The sequence below is a fragment of the Dermacentor variabilis genome, chromosome 7 (genome assembly GCF_050947875.1).
Source record: "Dermacentor variabilis isolate Ectoservices chromosome 7, ASM5094787v1, whole genome shotgun sequence".
Taxonomy (NCBI): domain Eukaryota; kingdom Metazoa; phylum Arthropoda; class Arachnida; order Ixodida; family Ixodidae; genus Dermacentor; species Dermacentor variabilis.
The window spans coordinates 174,924,278-174,941,068 of NC_134574.1; the positions used below are offsets into that span (position 1 = coordinate 174,924,278).

A 16,791-nucleotide genomic window follows, 5' to 3' on the forward strand; every position below is an offset into this window, starting at 1 on the left:
TCAAAAATGTCTAGCAGGGCCCTCCTCCTAGAACTAAATGACAAAAGTCAAGTGCAAAAGCTCTCGGAACTTACCAGTATTGGCGATGCCACAGTGACAATTTCACCACACAGATTACTATATACAAGCAGGGGTGGGATATCCAAGGAAGACTTTATTGGCTTGAGCGATGAGACACTGCTGGAAGGTTTCCAGGAACAAAATGTTACCAAAGTACAAAGAATTGTCATCCGCAGAAACGACCAAGAAATCCAGACAAAACATGTTACTCTCTACTTTGGAACAAGTGTAATGCCTATCTCGCTGGATGCAGGCTATGTAAAGGTAAATGTCAGACCATATATCCTGAACCCCAGATAATGTTTCAAATGCCAAAAGGTTTGAACATGCTTCCCAAGCATGCCGAGGGTAAACAACTGATGCTAAATCCAGCTCCAACAATCACCAGTCTGACAATTGCACCTCTTCCCCACTTTGTGTTAACTGCTAAGGAGATAATTCAGCTTACTCGTGGTCTTGCCCTTGCTGGAAAAGAGACAAACGAGTTGCACTAACTGTCAAAGCAAAAAAATCTTGTTCTTTGAAGCAATAAAGCGATTGTCATATCTTTCGCGAAGAAGTTATGCCAATGTGACGCAGATGGGGGCAGTGTCGCAGAGGCCTCAGGAGTCCTTCGAGCCCACACATAGTGGTCCCGCAGTGACCCCTCCCGCACCCATGGGGGAAGCAGCCAGCGTTGCTTCATTGGCTCTACAGACACCAGTCCCGCAGAGCTCAAAATGAAACGAACTCCAAGGCCCGAGACGCATGTCTCGGCGCCCGATTCTCGATCCTCCAGCACCTCAGGGAGAGTGATGAAGGTCGATCCGAAAACCCCGGTGTCGTCGACGCCAAAGAACAAGCACTCTCTCGAGCGTGGAAAAAGGGACAAAGTCCCGATAACTGTGTCAAATAAGACAGCGATAACCTAAAGGTTATTGGTTATTGCTCCTTTGTATTAGCATTCTTTAGATTTGTGTCACTTAACATCTTTCTTATTCTCATTCACTTTTAATGCCATTTTTTTACCTTTCATATTCAAAATGGCTTTTATTATCCATTGGAATTGTAGAGGGCTCTTGCACAACTTAGGTGACGTCAAAGACATGTTAAGTAACTTCTCTCCTGTGGCCTTGTGCTTACAGGAAACAAACTTAGATGAAAAGCACAAAAACATTCTAAAAGGCTTCACTGTCTTGTGGCGCGACCGCACTCAGGCAAACTGGCTTTCGGGTGGTGTAGCCATTGTTCTGCATAGCGGCATTGCAGCTAGAGGAGTTGCCATTAATAGTCACATAAAAGCCGTTGCTGTCACTGTTTTAGCACACAAAACCATCACCATTTGTTCAATATACATTCCACCACATTCACATTTTACTGTAAGAGATCTGGAGTTAATTTTAAACCAGCTATCAGAACCTTTTTTAATAGCAGGTGATTTTCAACGCACATAACACATTATCGGGTAGCAAAACAACTGACACCGAGGGACAAACAATTAACGATTTTATCCTGACAAACGACATATGCCTTTTAAACACTGGTGCGGCAACCAACTGCTCCCCAAGCACAGGAGCTATGAGCTGTCTAGATCTGGCGCTGTGCACTCCATCTCTCTTTATCGATTTTAAATGGAGTGTTATTGACAATCGTTATGGTAGTGACCGTATGCCTGGCATTATTAAAAAGACATCTCCTTTCCTTACAGTACCATTAAGATCACCTGGTTGGAAACTGCATCTAGCAGGCTGGTCTCTCTTCAGCAAAAAGGCCAGTCTGGATGGCATATCAGATGATCAAACGATAGACGAAATGAATGAAAAGATTACTGCCTCTATACTTGCTGCAGCAGAACAGACGATTCTGCAATCCTCCGGCTTCTTGAGGGAAAAAATTAAAACCCTGGTGGATGAATGAATGTACACAAGCTAAAAATCACAAAACAAAGCGTGGGGTATCTTTCGGTGATACCTAATGCAAGATAACCTCCTCTATTTCAAAAAAGCAAAGCTGAACGCCAGGTACACGTGCAGGCAAGCCGAAAGACAGTCTTGGAAAACATGTATCCTCCATAAATAGCTCAATAACATCCGAAAGAATGTGGGATCAGCTTCGTAAGTTAAGAGGGGACTGCGCTCCTTACACGATCCCCATACTCTCACCCCCAGGTACGCAAACGAATTTAAAAGAACAAGCATACATATTAGGGCAGCATTTCTGTAACATTTCAAGCTCAATAAGCTATTCCACTGCATTTCAAAAATATAAACAATGAGCAGAAAAACAAGAGCTTCCAACAACAGGAAGTTCCGAGAGATCATATAATGCCCCCTTAACACTCCCGGAAATCAACAGAGCACTCACTATTGGCAAAAAAACAGCGCCCGGTCTGGACAGAGTACATTACACAATGCTCACACATTTATCTCCTAAAGCAGTTAAGACCCTGCTCCGTTTTTTCAACAGAATCTGCGAAACAGGAAAAATTCCAAATGAGTGGAAAAAAGCCATTATAATCCCTTTCTTGAAAGCTGGAAAGCATCCTACAACGGCAACCAGCTACCGACCTATAGCACTCACAAGCTGTCTCGCCGAGTCGTATGAATCCATTATAAACATCAGATCGCCATACGTCCTTGAAACCGAGAACCTGCTTGATAATCATCAATGTGGGTACAAGAAAGGCTGCTCTACAACAGATCATCTAGTCCGGCTAGAACACGAGATACGTGCAGCCTTTCTACACAAGCAATGCTGTCTCACAGTTTTCTTTGATCTAGAAAAGGCGTACGACACAACATGGAGGTTTGGTATTTTAAGGGACTTAGCAGATTTAGGGATCCGCGGTAGAATGCTCAAATGTCTAGCCTATTTTATGTCCAACTGAACATTCCAAGTGCGTTTAGGAACGGTGCTGTCCTGTGTATTCATTCAGGAAAATGGTGTGCCACAGGGATGTGTATTAAGCACAACATTGTTTGTGGTGAAAATGAACTCAGTCAGTAATGTAATTCCAACCTCTGTGATGCACTCATGGTTATATTGCGCTCAGTTTTACAAACAGGATATTAAGGAAGGACAGGACGTGGACGGATGTCCACGTCCGTCCACGTCCTGTCCTTCCTTAATATCCTGTTTGTAAAACTGAGCGCAATATAACCATAAACGTTCACCAACTAGCCCCCTTCATTGCTTTACTAAGTGATGCACTCATTATATGTGGATGATCTACAAATTTTGTGTCGTGCATCAAATTTGGCAACCTGTGAACGGCAAATCCAAATTGCCCTAAACAAACTAACGCCGTGGGCATTTGAAAACGGTCTTCGCTTCTCAAGTGAAAGAAATATTAGTGTTGTCTTTTCACAGAAAAGAGGCCTACACCCAGATCCCATCCCTGACTACAGGAAGCCACTCTAGCGGTGAAACAAGAACACAAGTTTCTGAGTGTTCTGTTTCATAAAAAGTTGAACTTTCTCGCACACATAAATAAGCTTAAAATTAAAGCGAACAATGCACTTAACATCTTCAAAGTCCTTTCCCGGAAACGCTGGTGCTCTGACCGTAAATGCCTGCTACACTTCTACCGCACTTTAGTACATAGCATATTAGACTATGGTGGCATCATATATGGTTCAGCCACACAGTCTTAGATCGAGGGACTTGACTCAGTTCATAACCTCGGCCTATGACTGGCAAGTGGCGCTTATAGAACATCACCTGTCCAAAGTTTATATGTCGACTGTAATGAGCCTCCTTTACAGCGGCGCAGAGTGCTATAACTTTTTCCTACATACCAAGAATTCATTCCTCACCACAACAAATATGCTACAACATTGTCACACAGTGCAGCTCACGCTTACGTTACACAAATAAACCAAACATTATTAGGCCACTTATCCTGCGATACGAGGAATATTGTTGGGATTATGACATCCCTTGGGAAGTCCTCTGGGTGGCCAGAAAGCCAGAACGTTTGCCCCCGTGGTGTGATTTCACACCATTATGCGACTGGGCTCTAACACATTTAAAGAAAAGAGACATGCCACATGAACACATTATACAAGAATTCCGCCTCTTCATGACAAGTATAAAAATTATATGGAATTTTATACTGATGGCTCTAAAACGAAAAAGTATGTGGGTGTGGGGGCCGTAACGGAAAATTGGGAAACAAGTATTCGACTACCACAGCATGCCTGTCTACACAGCCGAAGTATATGCAATATGGACGGTAGGTTAAAAGATCATCGCTGACAAACTTGAAAACACTGTCATATACACAGATTGATTAAGCGTACTCAAGACTCTACACGTGAAATCGAAATGTGAACCCCTGTTAGGGGATATTTTAAATTCATTATTGTCAAACAAATACAGCAGATTAATTAGGTTTTGCTGTGTACCAAGCCATGTTGGGATACTGAGTAACGAAGCAGTGGACAGATGCGCATCAATGGCAGCGTACAAAAACATTACAAATACAACACTTCCATATAAAGACAGTATCAATGCGATTCGGAAGGTCTTGACGTCAAAATGGCAGCACGAATGGGACCATTGTTTAAAAGCAACAAGCTACATCTTATTAAACCTGTAATTGGCGAGTGGAAGTCATGCAGTCACCAGCAACGGTTCTATGAGGTGATCTTGTGTCGACTTCAGATTGGACACAGAAATCTGATGCACAATTTCCTCTTCCGAAAAGAAAACCCGCCAACTTGTGAAAAACGCCATGAACCTCTTACAGTCATACACATCCTAATAACATGTCCACACATTGACACACAGAGACGGAGGTTTTTACACAGCCTGTATAATTTACATATATCATTACACCTTGCCCTATTACTGGCAGATGAGCCCCTAGTGCCATTTATTAACCTGTTCGACTTTTTAGAGAAAACTGGCTATTTGTACCAACTATAATGTAAGGCAGGTTTACATGCTCTAACATTGCATTTCCTTTTGTCTTGTGACTAGCGCAGCAAGGCCTTAGTTGCCTTTGTGCCATTAAACCCAAACTAACCAACCAACCAAGCATTGTGAAAGGGAGCATACAAGTGCATGGCGCCGATATTGCGGTGGGGGGAACTTAGTGCTGACTTGCATGCTTATTGAAGTTCAACATTCCGTGATACAGTGAAACCTCGTTACTACAAACCACATTAACAAACTTTTCAGATATCCCCTGCTGACTACTTATGGTTTCAGTGTAAAAATATTTCAGTACTACGAATTTCAGAATACCAAAGTGTGCAGAATAACGACCGTTATTTAGTTTCCATGTTATGTTAACAATGCCTCAGTACTACGAACTAATGTTCAGAAATCTGGACGATTCTTAGATTTTTGTGTGTCCTTCACGGCACCCAAAAAAATGGGCTAGCAGATGACAAGGCATAGAAAGTGGACAGCGCGGCGCATAGGTTTGAAAAACCTGAGATGGCACTCAATCAAAAATGCGGGATAAATTTTTTTTTTAATCTATTGCAGAAGCGACGCAGCATCGGGTTTTTCTAGCACATGTTCCGCCCAGGCAAGTGTTGCCTAGCAACGGAGGCTTGTCTCTTTCTTCTTTCACTCTTCTTTCTGCGCACGCCTCTTTCGCGCTTCTTTCTGCGGCTGCACTAGCTGCATGTGCGGAGAAACGTAACTAACCTCCGTGCTGGCGGACATGGATGCCACACGGCCGGCCGCACTTAGCACTTTCCAGACGGTGTCATTTACACGCTAGCTCTTTGGAATAGATCAGGCGTCCGCCTCTAGTGAGACAGTTAGGGAATCCGTGGCAAGGAATGTGAAAAACAAACAAACAGCAAGAAACATTGTGCTTTGGAGGCGAGACATAGAGCTTCCTTTTCGTTGTCAGTAACTTTCTCAGCATCTGCTTTGCGTGCGCCACTCTTATTATGCAGTGCTTCGGTGGTGCATGGCAGTGGAATCTATGAAAAATACCTAGCAACATCGCGGGCCAAGTGTCAACAGCGTCATTCTCGCGAATAGCTCAAAAAGTGACAACTTATGAACTGATGGGCGGAATGGTTAATTTTGGGGCTTTCACTATAACGACGTTTCAGAATAACTAACGATTTTCGGCGGTCTCGCATGATTCGTTATATTGAGATTTGACCATAGTTTATGCTAGCGGTGGCAGTAATGCTGTGTTGTTGCTGCAGATAGTATTAGCCTGGCAGTTTTTGCCAGCGATTGGTCCACCTGCGTGCAGCTGATCAGTGGTCCATCAGTTCAAACTTGCATAAAGGAAAGTTCGAGAAGCTTTTGGGATGTCTCTTTGGCGAAATAATTGTTTCTGTGTAAAACGACATTAATTGTTACTGTGTAGCACAACTTGCACGCTTGCCGTTTCCTCTGTACAACTGGCTACCACTTGGGTACATTTCTGATGCCTATCTAAATATGCATACTTCCATGCATTCTCTCTTTTCTGACCTGTCAAATCTGTGCGAAGTGTGCAGAGAAAAAGTCCTGTCTGGAAACAGAAAGTTATAGTGCATGTGCATCCAGATTATTGTCACAATGTCTGAGTAGATTAAATGTTCTTTGTGCAATCTTTCTAATTACTTCAGCTTTGCAAGCAACATTGTATTAATTGCTATTGATCATGGGGAAAATATTATTCCTGCCTTTGACACCAAATGGTGCTCGAGTCCCACATTGTGACCGATATGTTGAGGAAACAGGTATGCATCTGTGGAAGAATGTGCAGTTTGCTGATAGAAAAGGCCGTATCATCTGCTATGCTATTTTCCAGGCTCGTTCCAGGCTCAATATCATTTCACTACAGATTGGCTAGCCAGCGCTAGTGGTTGAGCTTGTTGTGCTTGCCTTAAGGAAAGATGTGTATGTTCATAAACATCCGCACTGTTCAGGTGAGGTAGATAAAGCTCACATACAGTGTCATCCCACACCTTCAAGTCTCTGTTGGAGCTCTTGCAGTTCACGACAGAGCACATCTTCCCTCTGCTCTTTCACACTTTAAATAAATATACTTAAGTGATCTCTGGCCTCTCAGCAGAATGTGGCTGGAGTGGCCGGCAATGGCTGATGCCTGCTTGCTCCCAATTTAGAAGGCGTTCAATGATGGCACACTTTTGGCAACCCCTAGTGCAGTGTGCAGACTGCTCGCTGTAAAAGGCCTATATGCACCACGACACGTGGGCTGATTCATGAAATACCACGTCATGGAAGTGTGTCATAGAATTTACTTATTCTTAATGTGTCATCTTGTGACATGACTCGTGGACAAGGTCACAATGCAGTGTGTCATGCTGAGCACGCACATATCCTGGTGCCATGGTATGTCATGGTATGATGCAGTCTCCTGCTAAGTTATAAGCCATTTCACTTCTTTAGTGCATACATTATTTTACTGTTTTTTGTTCTATGTTATAGAGTGCCAGAGTCATGAAGCAAGCCCAAGTACATGGTTGTCACGGATCTCCTCCGGAGTACACTCAGACAGAAAGAATGGACTAGGCGACAGGTGTACCCACACAGACGCACCTTTAATACAACCTGCGCGACACAAACACTAGCACACAAACCAAACAAAACTAACACAAAATACAAAAGCTATCAATACACACCACCCGGTAACTCTGCTACTAGCGTTCTCCTGTTAGTGGTTGGCGTTCGTGCTCACGTTTGGTTCGGTGTGGATGTGGCGTGGTTTGGTCCCGTAGCCGGCGTCGAAGTGGCGTTCGACGTTCTAGAGCTGGCGTTGCTGGCGGCGTCGTTGGCTGCGTCGTACACGCTCCCGGTCCAAACGCCCGTGGAGGTGTTGCCGATGATGTTGGTGTTGGGGCACCACCCGGAAGAGTGGCAACAGCGCTGGAGATACCCCTGGCCGTAGCAGGTGGTAGCGTCCTCCGTGGACTCCCCGGAATGGACTCAGGAACGGCAGGAAGTCTGCAGTGCGAAGCCGTAGATCGCGAGCTCACCGGAGCAGTAGCCGGCCTCGTTCTCTTCCGGCCGAACCGTCCCTGACCTGCCGAGCCTCCGCTCCTTTGTTCTTCCGCCCGTGTCTCGCCCTTCCTCGCCCTTTTATATTTTATAGCCTTCACGTTATGCCACGTAATATTTCTCTTCATCTTCTTCTCTTCTCCACCAATCAGCGCTTTCCATCTCACCGGATACTTCTTCTTCTCTTCTCCGCCAGTCGTCTCTTGTCACCTCACTGAGTACTTCTTTATCTTCTTTAGTCTTCGGTTAATCTACGTCATCCTTAACGCCATCCACGTAGTCCTCTTGAAACCTTTCTTCGTTTACAATTTTATTTTAGCTTCCCTCTTATATGTGGCAATGGTAATAATTCAGAATTATGTATCATGTACAGACCGTTCATGCACTTTGTTAGGGACCACGTCAACTGCAGATGAGTAGCGCCACCTGGAGTCAAGGAGGTCGTTTAATACTGGTTCGTGAGAGCGACCACGAAGGGGACGAAAGGAGATCAGAAAGGTTGCAGTCAGTTGAAGCTCATGGCACCGTAAAAGTTCTAGTTTTCTGTAATAAATACCCTTTTGTTCCAACTGAAAGCACGTCATCATCATCATCACCCTCCGGTAAAAGCAAATGATTCCTGCCTTCGCGAAGCCCAACACAAAGATGCAGAATTGGTCACCATTATTGCAGACATCAAGACTGCTGGTGAAATGGAGACCAAAGCAGAGCTGGGAAAAGTTACCATATCGTCAACTGCATGCTAATGCTCAGTACAACCCAGCATGGCAAGACGATATGTGTCGTGGTGCCCAATTCACTTCAGTCCACTGTAATTGAAAGTCGCCACAATTATGCAGATCATGGAGACACCCTGCACACAAGGTCTGAGCTGTTCAAAAAGTACTGCTGGCAGAATATGGACAAAGACATGGCACATTATGTGAGAGAATGCTGCACATGTCAACAGCACAACCATGCTACTGGAGTACAACCATGAACACTCAATCTGAGAGAAGTGCCTTGAGCACCCTTCCATACTGTGGCCATCGACGACATAGGGCCGATCAACACATCTAATGAGAACAAGTACTTCATAACGGCTATATATGCCGCAACAAAATTAATTCTGGCATGGGCAGTACCGAGCAAGTATGCATCACACGTAATCGAATTCATGGAGGTAGAAATCATTATGAAATTTGGCATTCCGAGAACCATAATCAGTAACAATGACAGTGCACTCATGTCAAAGACAACTAATGACTGCCGCCAGCGCTGTCACATTGAACACGTCCGTCTTTACCGTGCCATATGAACTATGGACTTGTTGAGAGAGCAGATGGTTGAATTCTCCCACATTCGTGCAAGAAATGTCAATGGAGACATCGAGCACTAGAGTAAACACTTTGCCAAAACAATGTTCGAAGTCAACACATAGCTCCACGCTGGACTCTAGACTTCGCCTTTCGAACTGTTTAATTATACACCTCGAAGGATAATTTACAACCAACTGGAAGTAGACATTAAAGAGCCCCAAGAAGACATTGACGCGGCCAGAGAAGAAGTGTTTGACAACATAAGGGTCTACCTAAGTGGCATGAAGGCCAAGCACGACAAAAAGCACTCGCGAGCACCATACGAAGTGGGCGATCAAGTATGGTATGAGACTTCTGCAAAAGCTGAGAAGTTTGATCCTTGGTATGATGGACTAATGCGAGGGCACATTATTTAGGAAGCTGGGTGCGTTAGGGACAGCATCAACTATGTACAACTAGTGCCACCTGGAGTCAAGGAAGTCATTTAATACTTATTCATGATAGTGGCCACGAGGAGGTAAAGGGAGATCAGAAACGACGCACAGAGCTGAAGCTCATGGCACTACAAAAGTTCTAGCTTTCTATAATAAACACCCCTTTGTTCCCACTGGAAGCTTGTCATCATCATCACTCACAGCTGACAACTTGTAATAATGGTAACTATGTGTCTTGTTCTTCATGATATTAAAGTTTTCTCCTTGCCAATCCTACAGGCTCTCTGTGCAGCTGGTGTCATCCCCGGTTCGGACATGACACCTGAAGCTGCCCTCACCAAGTTGAGCTATGTGCTGAGCAAGACTGAATGGTCATACGCTACCAAAAAGGAGGTGTGTTGGGTTTTTCTCCTACCATACTAATATTCACAAAATAAAAGTCCATCAACATAGGGCCAAATAATATGCATACTTTTGTTTTTGCCATCTCCACTTCCTATAGAATCTGCGTAATTTTTGCTTGCATGTGTAGACCTGAGTCCATACCGCCTTTAGCGGCCGGATGCAAAGTGGCATGACATAGAGCTCTTGGGTCATGATGTGTAAGAACTAAGAAGTGCTAGAACTACCTTTAAAGTCTTCGTTTTGCATTTTATTTTGTGAGTATAGTACATGGCGAGCCTATTCTTAAACCTAGGTTTTTGCCTTGTTGTGCATCTATGAAAACAATGACACGGTTTAACAGCACGAAGGAAAGGCAAAATGATGGCAAATGCCACAGTGGATAAAGCAGCAGGCGGCCTTGTTGAGCCGCTTGAGGTGGTGCACTACCTGAACAAGCTGCCCCAGGTCGTCCTGCTGGTGGGAAACCCCAATGCCCTTGCGTATCAACACCTCTTTACCATACCGCCACCTGATAATCGTAGGTGTAGAGGCCAAAAGGGCAGTCTAAATGGGGCAATTTCCCATGAGGCATCGTTAAGCACCTATTGGATGGGGACACCATGGGGTAGGGGACAAACACCCGTTCCGAAATTATCCCGTAATGTCGTAGCATAACTGTGGGGGTGCCTCTTTTTTGTGATGCATACGTAAACAGTTTTCGTCAAATTAATGGTCATTCCTGAACTATTGCACCAATCGGAAACCTTGTTCATATTTTGCAGTGCAACACACTCATTCGAAGAATTGTTGACACAATAAAAAACGTAGTCATCTGCAAATAACCATGTGTGAAATGATACGCCATGACACATGTCGTTCATGTATAATAAAAGCAAAGAAGGTCCTAAAGCCAAACCGTGGGGAACACCCGACGATACGTCAATATTACTTGATGCAGCACTTCCAAACAACCCTTTGATGACTCAAGTTCAAGTATTTGCCCACCAATATAGTGACATCATTGCTTATTTTGTTACAGAGTGGTATGTGCCAGCAGCACGAGAACAGAAGAATCGAGGTTGACTTTTCCGATACTGTAGTTCGAAGCCCTCACTTCTGCGTTTATTTATACACCGGTGCAGATCTCCTACACTGTCACATTTGGCGGAAGGTACGAGGTATACTCACTACGACACTGCACTGGATCTCCGTAGTGGTCACCATATTGCTTCTGTCACAATGTCTTCAAACGACTACGTCCTGTCCGAATCCATCCAGGCTTCATCACATCTAGTGCTATCGCACCCTCATAAATCAGGAATTTTTACCAGCACGAATGACGCGGACATGGAAGACTGGCTCACCTGGTATGAATTCGTCAGCAACCTTAACAGATGGGACGCGGCAGTCATGCTTGCCAACGTAATCTTCTACCTCCAAGGTATGGCTCGCATGTGTTATGACACACATGAAGAACACCTGACTAGCTGGGAAGTCTGTAAACAAAAGATGCATGACTTATTTGGACAAGACAGACAAGCGCTTGCGACACAGGCTTGGACATCCACAGAGTCACAGATTTCCTATATACAGGACACGCTGGCTTTTTTAAAAAACAGCAGACAGACATGTCGGAATCGTTTATCCGATTCCGATATGTCTCGCCACTTGACATGCGACTTGACATGCGACCTGATTATGCTGATGCTTTCTGCTCCCTCATAGCTTCGTAACAAGATAACTTCGACCTTGGTGGTTGTCCGCTGGGTCAGACCACCCTCGTTTCACATCACATAAACACAGGCGATGCCCTTCTCATTTACCGCAGACGTTACCGTGTGTCAGCACCCGAACGCATCATTATACAAAATGAGGTAACAAAATGCTTGAGAAGGACATTGTAGAGCCTTCTTCCAGTCCTTGGGCCTTCCCAGTCGTATTGGTGAAGAAAAAGGCAACAGTTTGAGGTTTTGCATGGACTCTCGCCATGTGAACAAGGTCACCAAGGACCCTCTTCCACAGATCGATGGCGCGTTAGACTGTTTGCACAGTGCTAGTTACTTCTCCATTAACATCCACTCTGCGTACTGGCAAATTGCTGTTGACAAACACAATCGCGAGAAAACAGGCTTCGTAACACCCGATGGCCTCTACCAACTTTGCAATGCCCCTGCTACCTTCAAGTGCATGATGGACTCCTTTCTTCAAGGTCTTAAGTGGTCTATATGCCTCTGCTACCTTGATGAAGTTCTTGTTTATTCGCCCAACTTCGAAAGCCATCTCCGTCACCTCTCCACTGTTTTTGCCGTTTTCCAAAAAAAGCCGGTTTATAGCTCAACTCTGCTAAATGCCATTCCGGGTGCCATCACATCAAAGTCGTTGGCCACCTCGTCAATGCTGCCGGCACACAGCCTCATCCTGACAAGGTCCATGGTGTAAAAGAATTTCCGCTTTCACGCACGTCGAATGATGTCTGTAGTTTTATAGGAATATGTTCTTACTTTTGATGCTTCATCAAGAACTTCACGGACATCGCCCGCCCCTTGTCTGGTCTTCTCGAGAAGGGCGTTTTTTTTTTCGTTGGGACCTGATCAGGTCACCGCCTTTTCTGAACTTATTACTACACTCATGAATCCGCCCATTTTGGTTCATTTTGACTCGGCTGCCGAAACCGAAGTTTGTACAGGTGCAAGTGGTCATAGCATCAGTGCTATTCTTACCAAGCGACAGAATGGCTTGTCTTGCATTATTGCCTGCACTAGCCGACTCCTTTCTCGTTCTGAGCAGAATTACTCCATAACCGAATGTGAAGGCCTCGCTCTCGTGTAGGTCATCGCGAAGTTTCGTTCCCACCTTTACGGGCGACACTTCTCTATTGTTACGGATCACCATGCCTTCTGTTGGCTATCTTTGCTGAAAGACCCTACGGGACGCCTCGGCCACTGGGCATTACGATTACAGGAGTATTCCTTTTCTGTGACATATAAATAATGACAACTGCACCAGGATGCCGACTGCCTGTCTTGACATCCGGCTTGCCCACCTGATTACCATTACGAACTATCTCAACATCGCCATCAAACAGCGTCGTGACCCCGCCTTATGATCTATCATCGATCGCCTCACCGCATAACCCTCGGACCCCCCACTCCGGCTCTTCATTTTAAAAGAGAGTGTGTTGTACAGGTCCAACTATGATCCCAACGGCGCTGAGCTCCTTGTCGTTCCGGAACTCCTATGTCCGGACGTGCTCACGCAGTTTCACGATGTCCCTGCCACTGGCCACATAGGCGTAACTTGCACTTATGACCTCGTCCGTTGGCGCTTATTCTGGCCTGCCCTTCACCATTCTGTTTGATGATACATTGCAACCTGCAAGAGCCCGAAATGCCGCAAGAGACCCTTCTCGCGTCTAGATGGCCTACTCCAGCTGAATGACATTCCTGGCGAGCCGTTTTTTCGTGTTGGCTTGGACCTACTTGGACCTTTCCCTGTATCAGCACTTGGCAACCGATGGATAGCAGTTGCTACAGATTAAACGACTTGCTTCGCTATCACACAAGCTCTCCCCACGAGCTGTGCCACTGACGTCGCCGATTTTCTCCTTCGAGATGTTATTGTACAACATGATGCTCCTCATCAGCTCCTAACTGATTGCGGCCGTTGCTTCCTCGCCAAAATCGTTGACAGTCTTCTACAATCCTGCGCCACTCATCATCATTTCACGACAGCTTACCATCCTCGAGCAAATGGACTGACTGAGCGCATCAACCGCAGGCTTACCGGCATGCTTGCTATGTATGTGTCGGAAGATCATTGGGATTGGGATTGTGCATTGCCTTTTGTCGCCTTTGCTTATAACTCTTCGCTCCATGACAATGTGGGTTATTCACCTTTCTATCTGTTCTAAAGCTGCACCGCATTCCTGCTATTTGATTCCTTGCTTTCCACAGATTCATCTGCGACTTGCTCCTACTCCCTGGATGCCATTGCCCGCGCCAAAACTGCCGGCCACATTGCCCGTGACTGTTTTATAGCATCTCAGACTGTTCAAAGAACGCTTTACGATCGCCACCATCGAGATGTCTGCTTCAATCCTGGCTCACTGGTCCTCCTCTGGCAGCCTTCTCGTCACGTGGGCCTCTGCAAGAAGCTGCTGCCCCATTACGTTGGACCATATCGCGTGTTGAACCAAGTGACTGACTTGACAGTTCTGTAGCTGGTGGCCCCTGCTACAGAACTTGCTCACATATCGAGGCTCAAGCCCTACAACTCAGACTAGCACCATATACCTTAGCCAGCACCAGGATGGCGCTTTTGCCCCCGGGGATTTATGTTACAGAATGGTATATGCTAGTAGCGTGAGAATGGAAGAAGACGGGGTTAACTGTTTTCTGATACTGTGGTTCGGAGCCCTCGCTACTTCGTTTATTTAAGCACCGGTGCAGATCTCCTACACCATCACAATATTATACCTTCTTAATTTCTGAAGTTGTAATGAATGAGGAATGTGAAAAGCTGTTTTGAAATCTAAGAGTACCGTATTTACTCGATTCTAACGCGCCCTCGATTGTAATGTGCACCCGTTTTTCGTGACCAAAAGAAAACGTCTTTCCAGCCTGCACCTCCATGCTGACAGAGCAAACACAGAAAACGGGAAGACGGATAGTGCACTAGCCCAAGCCAAAGGAAGCATTGCCCAAGCACAGCAGCACATGGTGAAAACTGCAGTAGCTAGACTCGAAGTGCATACGAGGCGGCGATTTTGAAATGCCGATGGCGATATGGTAACGCAGATTTAGGGTCGTACTCGATTCTAATGCGCACGCAATCTTGGGGCCCGTTTTATTGGAAAAAAGTGCACGTTAGGTTCGAGTAAATACAATAAACAGTCGATTGAGTAACCTTTGTCTTGGGTCTTTGATAAATCGTGCACAAACTCTGCCAGCTGTGTTATGCAAGAAAAACTGTTATGGAAACCATGTTATTGAGGGCTTAGCAACGAAAAGTGATTTAAATGGCGTATGACACCATTACTAAAAATGACATGTTAAAAAAATTTTCAAAAAACAGTTGTTAGGGATATGCGATGGTAATTAAGACCAAATCTCGCGGCCAAAGTTTCTGCACAGGCACCACATCTGCCATTTTCTAATCATCTGGTAATGTGCTTTCTTGCAAAGACTTCATTAAAATAATATGCAGGAATCTTACCACAATTTGTGGGCATAAGAGTAGTAGTGCCTGACAAACCCTCGTTGCTTTAGAAGAGTTCAGTCTTTCTAGTAGTGCTTTTATTTATTCCCCACCCATCAAATGCAATGTGTCATCGTCCATTGGTTGTCCACTCACTTGAGGGAGTCTAGCAAACAGCACTCCTGTTACGTACTCGACTAGAAAACACTGAGCTAATCTAAAAGTTAAGGCAAGCAGCTTTTTCAGTGTGAATGACAGTGCTGTCCTGGTTCAAAGGTGGGGAAGTACCCTTGCTTTTCGTTTTTCCAATTTCCCATAACTCTTTCAGCTGTGCTTGCATCCGTATGATGATGATGAATATAGTGTTTTGTGGCACAAGGGCCAAGTATGACCAAAGAGCGCCAAGCCAAGGTGAATGTGTTCAATGTGAAGCTATAAATTATGAACAAGGATGTGACAGGGCTGTAAAGGGGCCTAAAAGACAGTAGAATACATGTAATAAAGCTATGACAATGACTATGAAGCGTGCCAAGGATGCGAAAGATACATTGTGAAAGAATTGCAATGCGATAAAATTTTCATGAGCTAAAAATTCCTAAAAGCACTACTGCCGTAACAGAGCCCTTGCAGCGCAAAGACCTGAAGGCGCGTGCTATACAAGGACTAATATCACTGCAGCATCCTCTGCATCCGTATATGAATAGTCCCAGAGTATTTATCTCTGGCATTTTTTTATGCGGTTTTTGCCTTTTTGATTGCCTCCTGCAATTCTGACTTTTAATTCTTCATTCTTCGGATAGTTTCTTTTTGTACGTGGAATAAGGAGAAGCTCTTCTTCTTGTAGTCCTGCGCATCTATTTATTGCACCAAGGTATACATTTACTGTTTCGTGACATCATCACCCAAGACGGCACGTGTAGAATGTGCAGTTCAAGCATGTTATCTCTGAATAGATCCCACAGCTTGCGAACACCCATACTTTCTGCATGCATTTCAAACATGTCGTAATACGTTCTTAGTGCACCTGTTATTTCCTGCTTTCTTGCTTTTTGGTAGTTATAAACGTACTGCTGCTTGCTTTTAGTGATTTTTAAGCAATTCATGCTACTCTCACACTTAACAGCATTGTGGTTACTGATGCCAGACAGTATAAGTGCAGAACATGTCCCCTCAGGGATGCTAGTCATTATTAAATCTGAAACATTTGAACACTGCATGGGATTCAGTACAAGTTGCGCGAAAGTGAAACAGCTACACATTTTAAAAAGTTCTTTGCTGAATGTGCTATGCGTTGTAGAAGATGCATGTTCGCGCTGAAGAGCTTATTAGTGATCGAGCGTGAGATCAGATGCATGGGTGTAGTAGTGGAGCTTGGATACATGTGTGGTCCTCTTTGTGTCGAAAAAATCTGTTGGCAACTTGGCTCAGCAACACCAACGTGAAATGGAACATAC

General features: G+C 44.8%; 1 protein-coding gene across 7 annotated transcripts in view; it reads left to right on the forward strand.

Annotated features, from left to right (window-relative positions):
• The window catches only part of LOC142588518 (L-asparaginase), a 108,800-nt gene that overhangs the window by 44,456 nt on the left and 47,553 nt on the right, over positions 1–16,791 (forward strand). For 6 of the 7 annotated variants that reach the window (XM_075700338.1, XM_075700339.1, XM_075700342.1 and 3 more), the window contains one exon: positions 10,037–10,150. The exons of the other annotated variant lie outside the window; for it this stretch is intronic. In XM_075700338.1, the coding sequence (XP_075556453.1) occupies positions 10,037–10,150 (114 nt within the window). The remainder of the gene's footprint in view (positions 1–10,036; positions 10,151–16,791) is intronic. 7 annotated transcript variants of the gene reach the window in all.